Source organism: Eimeria necatrix, genomic scaffold (genome assembly GCF_000499385.1).
Source record: "Eimeria necatrix Houghton genomic scaffold, Enh_scaff31, whole genome shotgun sequence".
Taxonomy (NCBI): Eukaryota; Apicomplexa; class Conoidasida; order Eucoccidiorida; family Eimeriidae; genus Eimeria; species Eimeria necatrix.
The window spans coordinates 88,145-107,255 of NW_013655303.1; the positions used below are offsets into that span (position 1 = coordinate 88,145).

Genomic DNA, 19,111 nt, shown 5'->3' on the forward strand with positions numbered 1-19,111 from the left:
AAAATGCATGCAAGCTTTGCTGCTGGGGTTTTTGGGGGCTTTTTCACTTTTCTTTGAAAACTCTTTTTTCCTTTTTTCTCTCCAACTCACAAAAGCACATTTGCTGCAAAAAGAAAACCTTTTGGAGCTCTAATTGGCACAAAAGCTCGCCCTGGCTGCTGCTGCCACCCTTTCCCGGGGGAAACCCACCGCTTTCTTGCTGCTGCCGCTGCTGCTGCTGCTGCTGCTGCTGCTGCTGCTGCTGCTGCTGCTTTAGCAGCGCGGCTTGCTGCTGCTGCCTTCTGCTGCTTTCTTTGAACTCGAAACTTCCCCGAAAATAAATCCACTTGAGGAGCCCCACAGCTCTGTTAAGCAGCTGCCAAGCAGCAGCTTTGGGCTCAAAACTTAGCCGAATTTTGCAAAATTTAAAAATTACTTCTTCTCCATTTTGTGCCTCTTTAGGGGCCCCAGCAAAGCTCTCAGGCCCAAGAGGCCAGCGGGGCCCCCAGGGTTTGCTGCGCTTTTCGCTGCAGCACGCAGCAAAAAAAAGAAAATGCACTTGCAGCAGCAGCAGCAGCAGCAGCAGCAGCAGCAGCAGCAACACCAGCAGCAGCTAAAGGGCCTGCGTAAACCAACAACAAACAGACTTAATGTTGACAGCGGCTCTCGCAGCAGCAGCGCACGTTTACGTGAGTGAGTTTCTGCTCGACAAACCAAAGCTAGCTAGCAGCAGCAGCAGCCGCAGCAGCAGCAGAAGCAGCCGCAGCAGCAGCAGCAGCAGCAAGAGCAGCAGCAGGGTGAACAGCTGCAGCAGCAGTTGTTGTCGTGGTAGCCCGCTGCACCTCTTGCGGCAGTCTACCGGGGAAGCCACTGCAGCAGCACTGACAGCAGAAGATGGGTGAGACAACGCAGCAGCAGCAGCAGCAGCAGCAGCAGCTGCTGCTGCTGCTGCTCCGCTGCTGCTGCTGTGGGGTTGCAGCGAGAAGCCGGGCCTCTAGGCCCAACACGAAGACTCAGACAGATTTTCTAAAAGTTTGTAATTGAATTGAAATTAAATTTAAAATAATTAAAAAGACTTTTGAAGAAAAAATAAACCGCGCAGCAATCGAGGGGCAGCCGCCGGCGTATCGGCGCTGCAGCAGCAGCAGTGGCATCAGCTGCTGCTGCTGCTGCTGCTGCAGCACAAATGGCATTGCTGTGCGCTTTCGTAAGTGGCCTGCTGCTGCTTTATCTAGGCTATTCTGCGCAGCCCCAAAAGTAGAAGAAGTTCCCACTAGTGCTGCTGCTGCTGCTGCTGCTGCGCTCACTCGGCAGCAGCAGACGCCGAAGCTGCTGCAGCAGCAGCAAGTAGAAACGCCGCCTTGCTGCTGGAGAGTTAGACAACAAGTCAGCAGCAGCAGCAGCAAGTTGAATGTTTCTGAAAATGCTGCTGCTGCAGCACTAGCAGCGACTGTACGTGGTACGTAGGCGGCGGCGCTGCCGCTGCTGCTGTTGCTGCTCCCCCACAGCTCCAGCAGCTGCTCCTGCTGCAGCAGCAGCAGCAGCAGCAGCAACAGCAGCTGGGTCTGCATCTGTTCTGCTGTTTGTGCGTCGTTTGGGGGATTTTGGAATATCAAGTGAGATTGTGCTGCTGTCCGTTGTGAAGTTTGGGCTGCTCGGTAGGCTTGCAGCAGCAGCAGCAGCAGCAGCGGCAGCAGCAGCAGCAGCAGCAGAACTTGTTGCCGCTATTGCGGCGTTGCCGCTGCACTTCTTTTCTCCTCAATTCCTTCATTTCAGCCACCCCTCTCTTCTGTTTGTCTGTACACATCGCCTGCTGCTCCCCTAGCTGCAGCAACTGCAGCTGCAACTGCAGCAGAAGCTGCAGCAGCAGCAGCAGCGCCCCCCGCCAGCGCCCGCAGAGGGCAGCAGCAGCAGCAGTGACTGAAGCAGCTCCCACAGAAGACTTTCTTGGTGCAACACAGCGCATTTCCGTCCCTGAAGGCGTTTGCTGCCCGGCAGCAGCAGCAGCAGCAGCAGCAGCAGCAGCAGCAGCTGCTGCAGCACTGGGACGCCATCACAACAGAGCGGCTTGCATCTGCATGTGCATGTGATTTCGGGTGTGATGCCCTGCCACTGATACTAGGCCACTGGAAACAGCAGCAGCAGCAGCAGCGGCAGCAGCAGCAGCAGCAGCAGCGGCAGGAAGGCAGCAGCAGCAAGGCAGCAGCAGCAGGCCCGTTTTCTTCTAAGGCCTTGTACCTGCCGCAGCAAGCCAGGCCTCCTTTTTGCTGCTGCTTCCCAACTTTTGCTGCTGCCTCTTTTGTTGCTGCTGTGGGGCGGCGTTGCTTCCAGGCCTGAAGCTCCTGCCAGCCATCTGCGGAAGCTGCAGCAGCAGCAGCAGCAGCAGCAGCAGCAGCAGCAGCAGCTGGTGCTGCTCGGCGACCTCTTTTGGGTTTAGCGTTTCAGAAGCTTTCATAAGACTGCCTCTGCTTCCTCTGCTTCTCCCGTAGCCTCTGCTGCTGCTGCTGCTGCTGCTGCTGCTGCTGCCAGCTGCTCGTCATGATGTCCACTGCCGACACAGACACTCCCCCCCACAATGCGGGCTTGCTGAAGCTGCAGCAGCAGCAGCAGCAGCAGGAGGCAGCAGCAGATAAGTGCAGCTCTCAGCGTCCCAAGGCGAAGAGCAGCAGCAGCAGCAGCAGCAGCAACAGCAGCAGCCCTAGCCTCGACGGCGCGCAGGAGCAGCAGCAGCAGCAAAGCAGCCGCTTGCGCGCTGAGGCCTCTGAATTTAGACCCCTGCCAAAGTCTGTCACTCCGCAGCAGCAGCAGCAGCAGCAGCAGCAGCAGGCAGGCGTAACCAGTAGCAGCTGCAGCGAGAAGGCCAACAGCAGCAGCATCAGCAGCAGCAACAGCAGCAGCAACAGCAGCAGCAACAGCACCACCGGAAAAGCATATCAGTTTAACCGCAACGCGCAGGAGTTTGTTCCGGGGCGGCCTTACGTGCTTCCTGGAACAGCAGCAGCAGCAGCAGCAGCAGCAACAGCAGCAGCAACACCGGTGGGCGCGTCGCCGGCAGCAGCATCCGCAGCAGGGTATGCATGCGCAGTGCAGCAGCAACCTGCTTTCTACGGCTCCCCTGCAGCAGCAGCAGCAGCAGCAGCACGGACTCCCCACCAGCAGCAGGCGTATCCTGCCTACGCCTACGCAGCTGCTTATGGGACGCCGCAGCAGCAGCAGCAGCAGCAGCAGCGCCAGCCGAAGCCGGGGAGGCAGCAGCAGCAGCAGCAGCAGCAGCAGCAGCGGGGGGGCCCCATGAGCGCCCACTCGGGGCGCCGGTGGGCGCCCACACACACTCCAGGCTCTCCCGGTGTGTCCCGCACGCCGCAGCAGCAGCAGCAGCAGCAGCAGCCACAGCAGCAGCAGCAGCAGCAGCAGCCGCCACCTCCTCCCCCGCCTGCCAGCGTTGTCTGTGAACAGCAGCAGCAAACGCTGCCCGGAGGCAGCTTCAGAGACAGGCTGCTGAAGGGAGCTGCTGCTAAGAAACCAAACAGCCCTGCGCAGCAGAAGCAGCAGCAGCAGCAACAGCAGCAGCAGCAGCAGCAGCAGAAGCCGAAGGAGGCAGCACGATCCAGGTCTCCACAGCCGCAGCAGCAGCAGCAGCAGGCGGCTGCAGCGGATAAGGAGCCTTCTATAAATGGCTGTGTGCAAGCTCAGCAGCAGCCACAGCAGCAGCAGCAGCAGCAGCAGCAGCAGCAGCAGCAGCTGCAGGCACCCGCTGCGTCAAAGCGGGGGCCTTCGCCCGCATCGCCTCGCCGTGCAGCGCCTGCAGCAGCAGCAGCAGCAGCAGCAGCAAAGCCAGCAGCAGAAGCACCGAAGCAGGGCACCTGGAGCGATCGGGTGCGAGCTGCTGCTCCTCAGCAGCAGCAGCAGCAGCAGCAGCAGCAGTTGGCACCGACGGCAGGACAAGCTGGTGCCGCAAAGAGAGCCAAGAGCCCAGCAGCAGCAACAGCGAAGCAGCAGCAGCAGCAGCAGCAGCAGGGCCAGCAGCAGCAGGACTCCAAGCAGGCAAAAATTTACTCTCCAGCTCCTCCCGCAGCAGCAGCCACAACAGCTGCAGCAGCAGCAGCAGCAGCAGCAGCAAAGGCAGAACAAACAGCAGCAAGTGCTGCTCCTGCTAACAATTGCCCGAAGGCACAGGACACTCCACCCTCAGCAAAACCGGCAGCACCAGCAGCAGCGGCACCAGCAGCAGCAGCAGCACCTGCTGCTGCAGCAGCAGCACCAGCTGCAACCGCAGCAGCTCCAGCTGCAGCCACAGCAGCACCAGCTGCGAGCGCAGCAGCACCTGCTGCACCAGCAACAGCACCAGCTGCAACGGCACCAGCTGCAGCAGCACCAGCTGCAGCAGCACCAGCTACAGCAGCAGCAGCACCAGCAGCAGCAGCAGCAGCACCAACTGCAGCAGCAGCAGCACCAGCTGCAGCAGCAGCACCAGCTGCAGCAGCAGCACCAGCTGCCGCTACAGCTGCAGCAGCACCAGCTGCAGCAGCAGAACCAGCAGCCGCAACGGCTAAGGCGGCAGAAGTGACAACGCCACCGCCGCAGCAACAGCAGCAGCAGCAGCAGCAGCAGCAGCAGCAGCCGGCCCCAGCAGCAGAGAATAGCGGCAGAAGCAGGGGCAGCGGGGGTTCGAGCTGGGCTGACAGGGTGAAGGCCGCCAAGGCAAAACCAGCAGCACCAGCAGCAGCAGCAGCACCTGCTGCAGCAGCAGCACCTGCTGCAGCGAAGCAGCAGCAGGAGAGCGATGGTAAGCACCAGCCGCCTGCCCGGGCAACACATAGCCCTCAGCAGCAGCAGCAGCAGCAGCCGCAGCAACAGCCGCAGTGGCCTGTACGGCGTGCTGCTGCTGCGCAAGATGCGCAGGAGAGGCAGCAGCAGCAGCAGCAGCAGCAGCAGAAGCCTCAGCATGAGTGGGGTAGAAGGGCGGCAGCAGGAGCAGCAGCTGCCCCCGCCGCAGCAGCTCCCGCTGCAGCCACACCACCATCAGCTGCAGCAGCAGCTGCTGCCCCAGCAGCAGCAGCAGCAGCTGCCCCAGCAGCTGCCCCAGCAGCAGCACCTGCTGCAGCAGCAGCACCACCAACAGCAGCGCCTGCGGAGTCACTGGCTTCTTCCCCAGCCCCCGCAGCAGCAGCAGCAGCAGCAGCAGCAGCAACAGAGAGCTCGGCGGCGAGCACATCCTCCCCAGACTCGAGCGGAGCAGCAGCAAACGAAAGCCCAGACGCAGCAGCAGCAGCAGCAGCAGCAGCAGCAGCAGCAGGCGGCAGCCTGTCTTGGGCAATGCGGGCGCGGCTAGCGAAGGACAGGCCCGACCCCGTGAAGCTGCAGCCGTCGCCGCCGCAGCAGCAGCAGGCAGCAGCAGCAAACGGAGGGGAGCAGCAGCAGCCGCAGCAGCAGCAGCAGCACGGAGGCGCGCAGCGCGGCAGCAGGGGCAGGGGAGGTGCAGCAAGGGGAGGCAGCAGCAGCCACCAAGACCAGCACTGGGGCAGCAGCAGCAGCAGCAGCAGCAGCGGCAGGGGGCCCCACAGCAGGGGCCGGGGGGGCCCCCATGGGGCCCACGGGCAGCGCAGGGGGGGGCTGCGGCAGCAGCAGCAGCAGCAGCAGCAGCAGCAGGAGGAGTGGCCGGGGGAGGCGGCGCGCTCGGAGCAGCAGCAGCAGCCGCAGCCGGAGCCGCAGCAGCAGCAGCAGCAGCAGCCAGAGCCGCAGCAGCAGCAGCAGCAGCAGCAGCAAGTTCCCAAACCCGCAGGAGTTTGGGCTGCAGGCGCTGCGCCTCTTGGCCGGTGGGTGGTGCCTCCCCCCCGCCCTGCAGCAGCAGACCAGCAGCAGCAGCAGCAGCAGCAGCAGCAGCAGCAGCGGCAGCCAGCAGCTTCAGGAGCTGCTGCTGCTGCTGCTGCTGCTGCTGAGGCTGCAGGCGCAGCAGCTTCCACGGCTGCTTCCGGCACGGAGGAGGCAGAGAAGGCTCCCCGCGCAGCAGCAGCAGCACCTGCTGCTGCTGCGCAGCAGCAGCAGCAGCAAGAGCCGTGCGCTGCGCCTGTGTGGCCAAAGTCAAGGCCAACCGTGAAGCGGCCGCAGCAGCAGCAGCAGCAGCAGCAGCAGCAGCAGCAGCAACCCGCAGAGACGCAGCTGCTGCCGGGGCAGTGGCAGCGCTTTGCCCTCCCGAGAGGGAAGAGAGACGCAATGAAGGCGGAGGAGAAGAAGAGGCCGCCGCAGCAGCAGCAGCAGCAGCAACCGCAGCAGCAGCAGCAGCAGCAGCAGCAGCAGCAGCAGAAGCCGCGGTCGCCTGAGTGGGCGCGCCCCACACCGCTCCCTATGGCCAGCAGCAGTATCCCTGTGGCTGTCTTTACTTCGGAGGACAAACCAGCAGCAGCAGCAGCAGCAGCAACAGCAGCAGCAGCAGCTGCTGCTGTTCTCCCGGGGATGCTCAGAGATAGCTTGGCTATGCCGAAGACATCCCAGAAACCGCCGTTGCAGCAGCAGCAGCAACCACAGCAGCAGCAGCAGCAGCAGCAGCAGCAGCAACAGCAGCAAAGGCCCGCCGCGCCGCGCACTTCATCTCCTCGACCCGCTGAAGACCGCGGGTCGGCAGCAGCACCTGCTGCAGCAGCGCCTGCTGCAGCAATGCCCACTGCAGCAGCACCTGCTGCAGCAATGCCCTCTGCAGCAGCAGCAGCAGCACCTGCACCTGCTGCAGCAGCCCCTGCTTCGGCAACGCCGGCTGTAGCAATACTTGTAACAGCACCTGCTGCAGCAGCACCTGCTGCAGCAGCACCTGCTGCAGCAGCACCTGCTGCAGCAGCACCTGCAGCGGCGCCTGCTGAGGCAGCGCCTGCTGCACCAACACGTGCTGCAGCAGCACCTGCTGCAGCAGCAGCTGCTGCAGCAGCACCTGCTGCAGCAACACGTGCTGCAGCAGCAACTCTTGCCACCTCAGAGCCTGCGGAAGCCTCCCCAAGAAGGAGGCGGTCTCGCTCTCCTGCTGGCAGCAGCAGAGGCCGGCTGTCGCCTGCTGCTTCTCCAAAGCCTGCTGCAGCAAGGGCAGGCAGCAGCAAGCCAGCATCCCCAGCAGCAGCAGCAGCAGCAGCAGCAGCAGCACCTGCTGCTGCAGCCGGCAGCAGCAGCGCAAAGAAGACGAGCCCGAAGGACGCGTGGGGTGACGACGATGTTGAGGAGGAAGAGCAGAAGCCTGTGCAGCCCCCTCCTGCTGCAGCAGCAGCAGCAGCTCCAGCAGCAGCAGCAGCAGCAGCAGCAGCAGCAGCAGTTTATTCCATTGGATTCCTAGCCAAAATCAAAGGACACCCCAGCTGCCAGCCCCCCAAAGTGAATGCTGTCTTCCGCGTGGCGGACGGCGCCTTCTACTTGCCGCAGGCAGCACTGCATCCGCAGCAGCAGCAGCAGCAGCAGCAGCAGCACCAGCAGCAGCAGCAGCAGCAGCAGCAGTTCAGGTCGAGGCAGCAGCAAGGCGCCATGGACCACCAGGAGTGGCAGAGAAGGCCTAGAGACGCGGGAGCGCATGAAGACGCAATGAGGAGCTTCGGGGCAGCACGGTGTGTTGCTGCTGCTGCTGTTGCTGCTGCTGCTGTTGCTGCTGCTGCTGCTGTTGCTGCTGCTGTGGATATGCTCAGCAGCAGCGTGCCCGTCCACTCTTTTGCAGAAAAAGCTGTAAACTGTAGAAAAATCCAAAGAGGCTTTCTGCGTATCTTTCTACCGATAGAGTAACATGCTGCTGTTGCTGCTGCTGCTGCTGCTGCTGTTGCTGCTGCTGCTTCTGCTGCTGCTGCTGCTGCTGCTGCTGCAGGTCGGCGGGGCTCCCGGGGGCTCCCCGTGGCGCTGCTTCTTTGGGGGGTTTCTTCTCTCAAGAGAAGCCCCCAGACTTCAGCAGCGTGAGGCGGGAAAGGCCTAAAGCAGCAGCAGCAGCAGCAGCAGCAGGAGCAGCAGCAGCAGCAGCAGCAACACTTCCTGCGCCTTCTAAGGACTCTTGGGTGGTCATTCAGGAGAAGCAAAAGGAGTCCGTGGGGCCCTCAAGATTAAATAAATAAATAAATAAATAAATAATAAATAATAAATAAATAATAAATGGTAATAAATATTTAAATACATTAATGGCAAATTATATTTAGCTGACTGGCTTGTAGAGTTGGCTCGCGTGGGGTTTTGCTGCTGCTGTTGCTGCAGTGGCCGCTGCTGCTGCATTTGCTGCTGCTGACTTGTCTTCTGCTGCTCTTTTGCTGCTGCTGCTGCTGCTGCTGCTGCTGCTGCTGCTGCACTGGCTGTTGCTGCCGATATGTGGGCTGTTGCTGGTCCGTCTGCTGCTGCTGCGGCGCACGCGGCCCCTCTTCCGCTGCGGGGTGCGCTGCACCTGCTGCTGCTGCTGCTGCTGCTGCTGCTGCTGCTGCTGCTGCTGCTGCAGGGACGCGCAAATGGTGCTGCTGCGGCACCTCAAGGGCCTGCTGAACAAACTCACAATAGAACGTTTTGACAGAATTTATCAACAGATTTTAAATGCCGGAATTAAACAAGAAAAAGAAGTCAAGGCCCTCATGCAAATGATTTTCGACAAGGCCGTTTCCCAGCACCACTTCATACAAGTCTGCTGCTGCTGCTGCTGCTGCTGCTGCTGCTGCTGCTGCTGCTGCTGTGTTGCTGCTGTGTTGCTGCACTGCGGGTGTGCTGTCGGGGGTCTGCTGCTGCTGCGGCTGCTTCCTTGCTGTTGCTGCCCTGCTGCTGTGCTGCAGCTGCTGCTGCGTCGCGTCTGTTGTTGTGTTGCTGCTGCGCTGCTGCAACTGCTGCTGCTGTTGCTGCTGCTGCTGCTGCTGCTGCTGCTGCAGATGTACGTGATGCTCTGCGGAAAGTTGAAAACGGACTTCCAAGAGCTCCTTCAAGACGACCACAGGAGCACCAAGTTCCGAAGGTAGCTCTGCTGCTGCTGCTGCTGTTGCTGCTGTTGCTGTTGCTGCTGCTGCTGTAGCTGCTGCTGCTGTTGCTGCTGCAGCAGCAGCAGCAGCAGCAGGCTGCTGCAGGCATTCATCTGCTGCTGGCGCTGCAGCCGACCATGCGGGTTCCACCGCTTCGTTTCTTCCTGCTCTTTGTTCGAAAAACCAGACAAATAAATAAAAATTAAATAAATAATTAAAATTAAATAAATAAAAAATAATTAATTACTTTTGCTGCTGCTGCTGCTGCTGCTGCTGCTGCTGCTGCAGGATTCTTATTGACCAGTGCGAAGATTCCTTCAACGCCAACTTGGAGCCAATTGCAGTCCCGCAGGGCCTCAGCGAAGACGACGCCTACGAGTTTGAACTGAATTACAAAAAGACAATGACAGGTAGGGTTTAGGGTTTAGGGTTTAGGGTTTAGGGTTTAGGGTTTAGGGTTTAGGGTTTGGGGTGCGTGGGGTGCGGCGGTTTCGCGCGGGAGAAGCGGGCGCGGCGGAGGCAGCAGGCGGCCGCGCAGGCTTCCGGCTGCAAGGCTTAGGGTTTAGGGTTTAGGGTTTAGGGTTTAGGGTTTAGGGTTTAGGGTTTGCGAGCAGGGAACATGATATTTGTGGGGGAGCTGCTGAAGTCGAAGATGATCTCGCAGGCCATTCTGCTGGAGTGTATCGACAGGTTGCTGCAGAAACGCTCCGAGTGTATAGACACCTCAAACTCCAAAGACCAAGGAGTTCACCACGTGGAAGCCCTTTGCGCCTTTCTCCACACTGTCGGGCCTTTCTTCGATAACCCCCAGGTGAGGGTTTAGGGTTTAGGGTTTAGGGTTTAGGGTTTAGGGGTTGGGGGTTGGGGGTTAGCGGTTGGGGGTTAGCGGTTGGGGTTTGCCCTTTGCGTTTTTCTCCGCACCGTCGGGCCCTTCTTCGATAACCCCCAGGTGGGGGTTTAGGGTTTAGGGTTTAGGGTTTAGGGTTTGGGGTTTAGGGTTTAGGGTCTACGTTACACTGCGTTACAGTGGCGGTTGTACGGGGAGTTTTGCACTCGAATGAACGCCGCGAAAACCCTCTCGCCGCGCGTTTAGGGCCTAAAGTTTAGGGTTTAGGGTTTAGGGTTTAGGGTTTAGGGTTTGCGCTGCAGTAGCGGTTGTACGGGGACTTTTGCTCGCGAATGAACGCCGCGAAAACCCTCTCGCCGCGCGTTTAGGGCCTAGGGTTTAGGGTTTAGGGTTTAGGGTTTAGGGTTTGCGCTGCAGTGGCGGTTGTACGGGGAGTTTTGCACTCGAATGAACGCCGCGAAAACCCTCTCGCCGCGCATTTAAGGCCTAGGGCCTAGGGTTTAGGGTTTAGGGTTTAGGGTTTAGGGTTTGCGCTGCAGTGGCGGTTGTACGGGGAGTTTTGCACTCGAATGAACGCCGCGAAAACCCTCTCGCCGCGCGATTGGTGCTTAGGGCCTAGGGTTTAGGGTTTAGGGTTTAGGGTTTAGGGTTTGCGCTGCAGTGGCGGTTGTACGGGGAGTTTTGCACTCGAATGAACGCGGTGGAAACCCTCGCGAAAGACAAAAGTCTCCCTTTTAGGGTTCGGTGTTTAATGACGGATGTTTTGGACTCGAGAAGTGTGGGGTGGCGGCGGCAGGCGCCGCACCAGCGGGAGGGCCCCACGACTCTGGGGGAGTTGCATGCGCAGCAGCAGCAGCAGCAGCAGCAGCAGCAGCAGCAGCAGCACCCCTACAACCCCCTGGCCAACCCCCTCCAGTCCAGAGACAAACACCACCACGATGAAGGCGGCTGGGAAGTTGCTTCTGGAAAAAGGGGCGCAGCAACTCACGCCAGGACGCCCTCCAGCGCCGTGAGGGTTTAGGGTTTAGGGTTTAGGGTTTAGGGTTTGGGGTTTGGGGTTTAGGGTTTAGGGTTCGGGGGTGGGGTGTACGGGTTGGGGAGCTGCAGCGCCGGTGGGACTTGGCTGCAGCGCAGCAGCGGATCGGGCGAGGGCTAGTGGGAGCGAAGGTTTAGGGTTTAGGGTTTAGGGTTTAGGGTTTAGGGTTTAGGGTTTGGGCTGGGCTTGCAGACGTCCAACGCGCTTTCGGGGCTCGGCGGAGGCGGCCAGTCGGCCTTTAGGTGAGCTTCTGCTGCTGCTGCAGTTGCTGCAGTTGCTGCTGTGACTGCTGCTGCAGTTGCTGCTGCTGCTGCTGCTGCTGCTGCTGCTGCTGCTACTGCTGCTGCTGCTGCAGGCCCATGCACTTGTAGCTCTTTCCAGTTCGCGCAACTTCGACCTGTTTTATCATTTAAATACTATTTATTATTATTTATTATTTACATTAATTAATTTAATTAATTAAATTAAATTAATTAAATTAAATTAATTAAATTAAATTAATTTATTTATTTTTGCTGCAGCCAATTGGGCCGCATGCGACAAGAGCGCGAGCGGGACCGCCGCCACCAGTCGGGAGGCCGTTTGCTGCTGACAGAAGAAAAGAAGAAAAAGAAGGAAACTGCGTTAGTTCCATTTGCTGCTGCTGCTGCTGCTGCTGTTGCTGCTGCTGCTGCTGCTGCTGCTGCTGCTGCTGCTGCTGTTGCTGCTGATGCTGATGCTGCTGTAGTGGCTGCTGTTCCTGCTGCTGCAGCTCGTGCGAAGCTGGCTGGGGCTGCAGCTGCTGCTGCTGCAGCGGCTGCTGGGGCTGCTGCTGCTGCTGCTGCTGCTGGGGCTGCTGCTGCTGCTGTTTCTGCCATTGCTGCTGCTGCTGCAGCTGCTAAAGGTCCCGCCTTACTGTGTAGTAGTCAAGAGAAGCACAAAGCATTTCAGGATCACTTGCGAGCTAGCATTAGGGTTTAGGGTTTAGGGTTTAGGGTTTGGGTCTTGTTTTCTTCCTGAAGTCTTAATTGCTGCTGTCTTGCGGATCTGCTGCTGCGGCGCAGCAACGCGACGATACCCCCTCCGCCCGCTGCAGCGAGCCCCAGCAGCAGCAGCAGCAGCAGCAGCAGCAGCAGCAGCAGCAGCAGCAGCGGCTTGCTGGACGCGGAAGCTGCGAGGGTTTTGGCCCGGCGAGAGTTTGGGGATTTGCTTTGCATGTCAGCAGCAGAGGCTTTGGAGGTTTTCTCAGGCATTGAGGGGGCAACTCAAGAGGCCCAAAAGGTGAGGGTTTAGGGTTTAGGGTTTAGGGTTTAGGGTTTGGGAGGGCCTGCGAAGGGGCGAGGGTTTAGGGGCTGCTTGGGCTCCTCGGGGACAGGGAGGTTGCTGAAGAAGGCAAAGACAGGGATCTGCAGCGGGGCCCGCAGGCGAGGGTTTAGGGTTTAGGGTTTAGGGTTTAGGGTTTGGGGGTGTTGCGGCAGGCCCTGCTGCTGGAGCTGCTGCTGCTGGCAGCAAACAAACTGACTTCTGACAAGCCGCAGCAGCAGCAGCAGCGCAAAACGCTTTTTAAGAACATGGTGGCCGTGGCGGCGTCTCCAGCTTTTCCTCCCGAAACCCTAAAACAAGGGTGAGGGTTTAGGGTTTAGGGTTTAGGGTTTAGGGTTTAGTGGGGGCACAGGCCGCGTGTGGGGACTCGCGAGTGCCCGGGGCTCCTCGCGCCGCCGCTCCAGCGGCCCCGCAAACCCTAGCAGGGCCACGGCTTAGAACTAGGGTTTAGGGTTTAGGGTTTAGGGTTTAGGGTTTAGGGTTTAGGGTTTGTGGCTGCAGCCTGAGGGAGTTCATGGGGCTCACTGGAGAGGGAGAAGGCCTTTATAGAGACTTGCTGCTGGATGCTCCTCACTTGCCGAGTTTTATGCGAGAGTTCATTGACGTTATTGAAGGCAAACCCTAAACCCTAAACCCTAAACCCTAAACCCTAAACCCTAGTTTGGGCGGGGGGTCTCGGCCCTGCCAAACCCTCGCGCCGCTGCTGCTGCTGCTGCTGCTGCTGCTGCTGCTGCTGCTGCTGCTGGGCGAAGTGCCTAGCGCTTCTTTTTGCTGCTGTTTGTTGTGTTTTAATTTAATTTAATTTAATTTAATTTAATTATTTATTTATTTAATTTAATTAATTATTTATTTAATTTAATTATTTAATTTATTATTTATTTTATTTATTTTATTTATTTGTTTTGCTGCTGCAGCTTCAGACAAAGACCGCCAGCTGCTGAGTACTGCAGCGCTGGATGACTTGCGAGGGCGTCTATGAAATTAGGGTTTGGCAAACCCTAAACCCTCGCGCTTTTTCTAAACCTCTTTTTAATGATAAAGCCTAGGGTTTGCAAACCCTAAACCCTCGCGGCCTGCTGCTGCAGCAGCAGCAGGCGCTGCAGCAGCTGCAGCAGCAGCAGGCGCTGCAGCTGCTAAGCACAAAGCCTTAGGAGTTGCCTGCTGCTGCTGCTGCAGCAGCAGCAGCAGCAGCAGCAGCAATTTCTGCTGCTGCTAAGGAGGCTATTGCCTCTCCAATTATATCTTATCTGAGAACACAAATATTTGAACTTACACGTACCACCGCTGGCTGGCGATGAGGGTTTAGGGTTTAGGGTTTAGGGTTTAGGGTTTAGGGTTTAGGCTTAGCGCGTGGAGAAGCTCTTGAGTCTGCTCGCGCTAGGGTTTAGGGTTTGCGGCTGTGGGGCCGGATGAGGGTTTAGGGTTTCTGGGGGCAGAGTTTTCTCCCGCTAGGTTTTAGGGTTTACGATTTTTAGGGTTTAGGGTTTAGGGTTTGCAAGGGCTAGCCCGAGGGTTTAGGTGTTCCGGGGAAAATGGCTCTCCGCCCTCCAGGGCTAGGGTTTAGGGTTTAGGGTTTAGGGTTTGGGGTTTAGCCCGGGCTGTCTCGGGGTTTTTGGCGAGACGGAGTTGAAAAATTGCTTTTAAAAACCCTAATTTTGACTTTTGAATCTTAAACCCCAAACCCCAAACCCTAAACCCTAAACCCTAGCCACAGGGTGCTGCTGAGGCGCCGCCGCCGCCGCCGCATCGTCTCCCCCCCAGGGTTGAGGGTTTAGGGTTTAGGGTTTAGGGTTTAGGACTTGCGTGGATTTCTTTTTTACTCTTTTGGGGCCTATGGGACAAATTAGTGTTTGTCTTTGTCTTTAAGGTCAGCAACTCCTAAACCCTAAACCCTAAACCCTAAACCCTACCCCCCATGCCTCCTGTGTGCTGCAGCAATCGAGGAAACGTGCAGCGTGATCAGCTCCCAGCGCGAGCACTGCAAACCCTAAACCCTAAACCCTAAACCCTAAACCCTAAATTCTAAACGCTAAACCCTAAACCCTAATGTGTCGTTCCTGTCTTGTTGGAGTTCTGCTGGGGTTTAGGGTTTCGGCGACACCAGCCGCTGTCTGCGCGCCCCACTGCGCCGACAAACCCTAAACCCTAAACCCTAAACCCTAAACCCTAAACCCTGCGTGCGCATTCAGGATTAAAAAATAATGAGGGTTTGTCTCTCTCTCTGTGTTGGCGCTGCTGCGCTGCTGCCGGCCTACGGCCTCAAGCTCGTGGAGGACTCCAAAACCCTAAACCCTAAACCCTCGGACGAGGGTTTAGGGTTTGAGGGACCGCAGCAGCAGCTGCAGCAGGAGGCGGTAGATGAGGCGCAAGCAGCCACCCCAGCAGCAGCAGCAGCAGCAGCAGCAGCAGCAGAGGCGCAGCTCTTTGCAGAGGCAGCAGCAGCAGCAGCAGACGACGACGACGCAGCAGCAGCACAGAACTTCGCCGACGCAGCAGCAGAAGCAGCAAATCAGGCAGCAACTCTGGCAGCAGCAGCAGCAGCAAATGAGGAAGACCAGCAGCAGCAGCAGCAGCAGCAGCAGCAGCAGCAGCAGCAGCAGCAGGAGTCGATTCACATATTTGCTCCTCGGCAGTTCCGCTTCGCCGACCCCGCGAGCGGGAAAGCCCTGACGGTTTACTTCCACAACACATTCGGTAAACCCTAAACCCTAAACCCTAAACCCTAAACCCTAAACCCTAAACCCTCGTTTGGAGAGCCGAGCTGTAGCGCGGGCGTTTCCGCGCGGACTCTGCGGAAGCAGGCTCTCCCCGCGCCCGCCCGCGAGCCCGTAGAGTTGGGGTTTAGGGTTTAGGGTTAGGGTTTAGGGTTTAGGGTTTAGGGTTTAGGGTTTAGGGTTTGCGCGCAGAGCCGTTTGACTGGCTGAGCTGCTCGGCGCTGCACTCCTTGCCGAGTGTATGCAGCCAGCACCCGCGGTGTACGTACACCTCGGGGGCGGCGGGCGGGGGCGGGAAAGCCGGCGGAAATGAAGACTTTTCGTCATTTGATTTAATTTTAAAAACTAAAAATAATTTAATTTCAAATTTAAATCCCAAAAGAATTCAAAACGGCGGCTGTTTCCTCTCGAACGCCTACTTGGCGCTCGCCGCCGACTCCCTCTGCGACCGCGCTGTACGTACACCCCAAACCCTAAACCCTATTTTAGGGTATAACGAACTCAAGGCTGTCGTCATTGACGCAATGCAAGAACTGGGGGCGGATCCCGAGCCCCTGTTGGTGGCTCTCGAGGAGGCCGGAGCAGCAAACCCTCAAAGCATCTGCGGACTCGTCAAAGTAGGGTTTAGGGTTTAGGGTTTAGGGTTTAGGGTTTGGGGTTTGGGGTTTCGCGGGCGGCGGCGAGCTCGAGGAGCCGCTCTGCGGGCTTCACAAGCGCCAGGCGGGGACTGGCAGCTGCAAGGGTTTAGGGTTTGGGGTTTGCTTAGGGTCTAGGGTCTAGGGTTTAGGGTTTAGGGTTTAGGGTTTGGGGTTTAGGGTTTAGGGTTTAGGGTTTAGGGTTTGGATTGTTTCAGGAGCTGGCTACGGAGTTGCTGGCGACGGAGCGGAACTTGCAGCCGCTGCCAGAGGGCGCAGTGGTGGAAACCCTAAACCCTAGCGAGGGTTTAGACGAGGGTTTAGGCGAGGGTTTAGACGAGGGTTTATCCTCTGACTTCTTCGAGGGTTTAGCAGAGTCTTCTTTAGGGTTTGTTGCAGGAAGGGGTTCTGCAGCCAAGGGTTTAAACTCCCCGCGGCTCGTAAACCCTAAACCCCACCTGCAGATGTACTCCAGCAGCGCCAAACCCGCAACGGGTGAGCGAGGGTTTAGGGTTTAGGGTTTAGGGTTTCTAGCTAGGGTTTAGGGTTTGCTGACAAGGGTTTAGGGTTTAGGGCTGTTTCGTTGTTTGTGGGCGTTTTCCTCGGCTGCTGCAGCGGCGGTGCCAGTATATGCGATTTGGTGGGACAGGGTTTAGGGTTTAGGGTTTAGGGTTTAGGGTTTAGGGTTTGTGGGCAGCAACGGCTACGGGAACTGAGCCAAGAATTCGCATAGGCATTAATGGCTTTGGGCGAATTGGGCGATTGGTGTTTAGAATTGCAAGCAAAAGAAAAGACATGGTGGGCGAGGGTTTAGGGTTTAGGGTTTAGGGTTTAGGGTTTAGGGTTTAGAGGCGAGCGCGAGTTCAGATCCCAATCAAAACGCAACTAAAAAGCATCAACGTAATCAAATTAAATTAATTAAATTAATTAAATTAAATTAAATTAAATTAAATTAAATTAAATGAATTTATTTCCAAGCGGTGACTCACATAAACTCTAAATCCATTTCAAATTAAAACACCAAATAGAGCATCAAATTAAATCATTTTAAATCAGTTTAAATCAATTTTGAATCAAATTAAATCAATTTAAATGAATTTAAATGAATTGAAGTGAATTAAAATGAATTAAATGAATTAAAATGAATTAAAATGAATTAAAATGAATTAAATGGATTTAAAAATGAAGTAAAATTGGTTTAAATGGGCTTTTTCAGGCAGTGACGCACAAAAACTCAAATATTAATCAAATTTAAGTGCCATTTGGACCAAAAAAGACCAAATTAAAAGAATTAAAATGAATTAAAATGAATTAAATTAAATTAAATTAAACTAAATTTAATTAAATAAATTAAATTTAATGTAATTTAATTTAATTAAATGAATTAAATAAAAGAATTGCATTAATTGGACTGTTCAGGCGGTGACGCACGTAAACTCGAGGATATTAATCAAATTAAAGCACCATTTGGACCAAAAAAGGCCAAATTGAATGAATTTAAATGAATTTAAATGAACTAAAATGAAATAAATTAAATTAAATTAAATTAAATTAATTAAATTAAATGAATTAAATAAAAATGGAACTGTTCAGGCGGTGACGCACATAAACTCGAGCCTGTCTGCGGAGTACTTGGCGTACTTAATAAAGCACGACTCCGTGCACGGGCGCTTCAAAGGCCAAGTGGAAAGCAAAGATGGAAAATTATTTTTTGGAAATAATGAAATAAAACTTTCGCAAGAAAGAGACCCTTCTAAGATCAGGTGGACAGACACCTCAGCGGACTTCGTTTGCGAAAGCACTGGCGCTTTTTGCACCTTCGAGCTCGCCAGCCAGCACGTCGACAGGTTCGTTTTTTCCTCATTTTTGCGATTTTTTTCCTTTTTTTCTTCTTTTTTTCTCCTTTTTTCTCCTTTTTAACTCCTTTTTCGCACTTCTTTTCTTCTTTATTCCTTTTCTTTCTTTTCTGCGCTTTTTGCGGAACTTTTCGGCTTTTTTCCGCCGTTTTTGGCCTCCAAATGCGCCCGGGGGGGTTTACTGCTTTTCGGCTTTTTTTTCTTTTTCATCCAATTTAAATGCCCTTTTTAATGCTTTTCTTTCTTTTTTTAACTCAGTTTGAATGCCCTTTTAATATACTTTTCTTTCTTTTTTAATCCAATTTAAATGTCCTTTTTAATTCTTTTCATTCCTTTCCTTTATCCAATTTAAATGCCTTTTCAATGCTTTTCTTTCCTTTTTTTGACTCCATTTAATTGCCTTTTTAGTGCTTTTTCTTTCTTCTTTTGTTCCAATTTAAATGCCTTTTTAATGCTTTTCTTTCTTTTTTAATTCATTTCGAATGACCTTTTAAAATACTTTCTTTTTGATCCAATTTAAATCTCTTTTTTAATTCTTTTCACTCCTTTGTTTCTTTTTCCGAATCCACTGCTGCTGCTATACTTTCCGCGTTCCCCCTGCCGCCAGTTCCCGTGCTGCTGCTGCTGCACCTGCTGCTGCTGCACTTGCTGCTGCTGCTGCACCTCCTGCTGCTGCACCTCCTGCTGCTGCACCTCCTGCTGCTGCTGCTCCTCCGCCTGCTGCTGCTGCTGGACCTCCTGCTGCTGCACCTCCTGCTGCTGCACCGCCTGCTGCTGCACCTCCTGCTGCACCTGCTGCCGCTGCACCTCCTGCTGCACCTGCTGCTGCTGCACTTGCTGCTGCTGCTGCTGCTGCTGCTGCTGCTGCAGGCCTGGGGGTGCGCGTCACGTGGTGATATCGGCTCCTGCGAAGGACGAAGTGACTCCGACTTTGGTGGTTGGCGTAAACGCGGAAGCAAATTATTCTCCGGAGATGAAAGTTGTGTCTTGTGCTTCTTGCACGACAAATGGATTAGCTCCTTTATTGAAAGTTTTGGACGAGAACTTCGGGATAGAAGAGGGTTTAATGACGACAGTGCATGCAGTGACGAGTTCGCAGAAGACCGTGGACGCGGCCAGCAGCGGCAGCAGCAAGGCCCGCAGCAGCAGCAGCAGCAGCAGCAGCAGCAGCAGCAGCAGCAGCAGCAGCAGCGCGTGGCGCAGCAACCGCGCAGCAGGCAGCAACATAATTCCCGCAGCAACGGGAGCAGCAAAAGCCATTGCCAAGTGCCTGCCGCAGCTCAAGGGGAAGATAACGGGAATGGCAGTTAGAGTTCCGACTTTAGATGTTTCTTTAATAGACTTGACTTGCAGACTGCAGCGCAGCAGCAGCTACGAGCAGCTGCTGCAGACTGTTGCTGCTGCTGCTGCTGCGGGGCCCCTCAGGGGCCTCCTGGGCTACACGGAGCAGCCAGTGGTGTCTTCAGATATTATCGGCACTGAGTGCAGCACTGTCTTCGACGCTACTGCGGGTTTAATGCTAAACCCTAATTTTGTAAAACTCATTTCTTGGTATGACAACGAGGCTTCTTATGCCGCCAGACTTGTCGATTTAATTGCAATAATGGCGGCCAAAGACGGGATTGTCGAGCCGGGAGTGGGGCTGAATCGCAGGACTTTCGACGAGGAGTGAACCCAAACCCTAAACCCTAAACCCTAATTTAGGGTTTGGGCGCGGCGGCCAAGTCGGGGCTTCTTATGTGGCACTGTCGAGCCGGGTGGGGGGCTGAATCGCAAGACTTTCGACGAGGAGTG

The 19,111-nt window shown here is 55.8% G+C and overlaps 3 protein-coding genes across 3 annotated transcripts; all 3 read left to right on the forward strand.

The window, feature by feature from the left end:
- Positions 1-629: 629 nt before the first annotated feature.
- On the forward strand, positions 630-2,416 carry ENH_00042980 (hypothetical protein; the record flags this gene model as incomplete). Its single annotated transcript, XM_013585295.1, has 5 exons — positions 630-877; positions 1,215-1,365; positions 1,488-1,595; positions 1,960-2,213; positions 2,311-2,416. 5 exons carry the CDS (start codon positions 630-632, stop codon positions 2,414-2,416), a joined length of 867 nt encoding a protein of 288 aa, XP_013440749.1.
- Positions 2,417-2,520: 104 nt separating this feature from the next.
- On the forward strand, positions 2,521-7,731 carry ENH_00042990 (MIF4G domain-containing protein, putative; the record flags this gene model as incomplete). The annotated part of the gene is made up of 1 exon (XM_013585296.1): positions 2,521-7,731. The coding sequence occupies one exon, from the start codon at positions 2,521-2,523 to the stop codon at positions 7,729-7,731; it is 5,211 nt and encodes a 1,736-aa protein (XP_013440750.1).
- Positions 7,732-14,313: 6,582 nt separating this feature from the next.
- On the forward strand, positions 14,314-18,989 carry ENH_00043000 (glyceraldehyde-3-phosphate dehydrogenase, putative; the record flags this gene model as incomplete). Its single annotated transcript, XM_013585297.1, has 8 exons — positions 14,314-14,806; positions 15,019-15,281; positions 15,333-15,443; positions 15,680-15,767; positions 15,861-15,956; positions 16,159-16,259; positions 17,055-17,308; positions 18,188-18,989. 8 exons carry the CDS (start codon positions 14,314-14,316, stop codon positions 18,987-18,989), a joined length of 2,208 nt encoding a protein of 735 aa, XP_013440751.1.
- Positions 18,990-19,111: the final 122 nt, after the last annotated feature.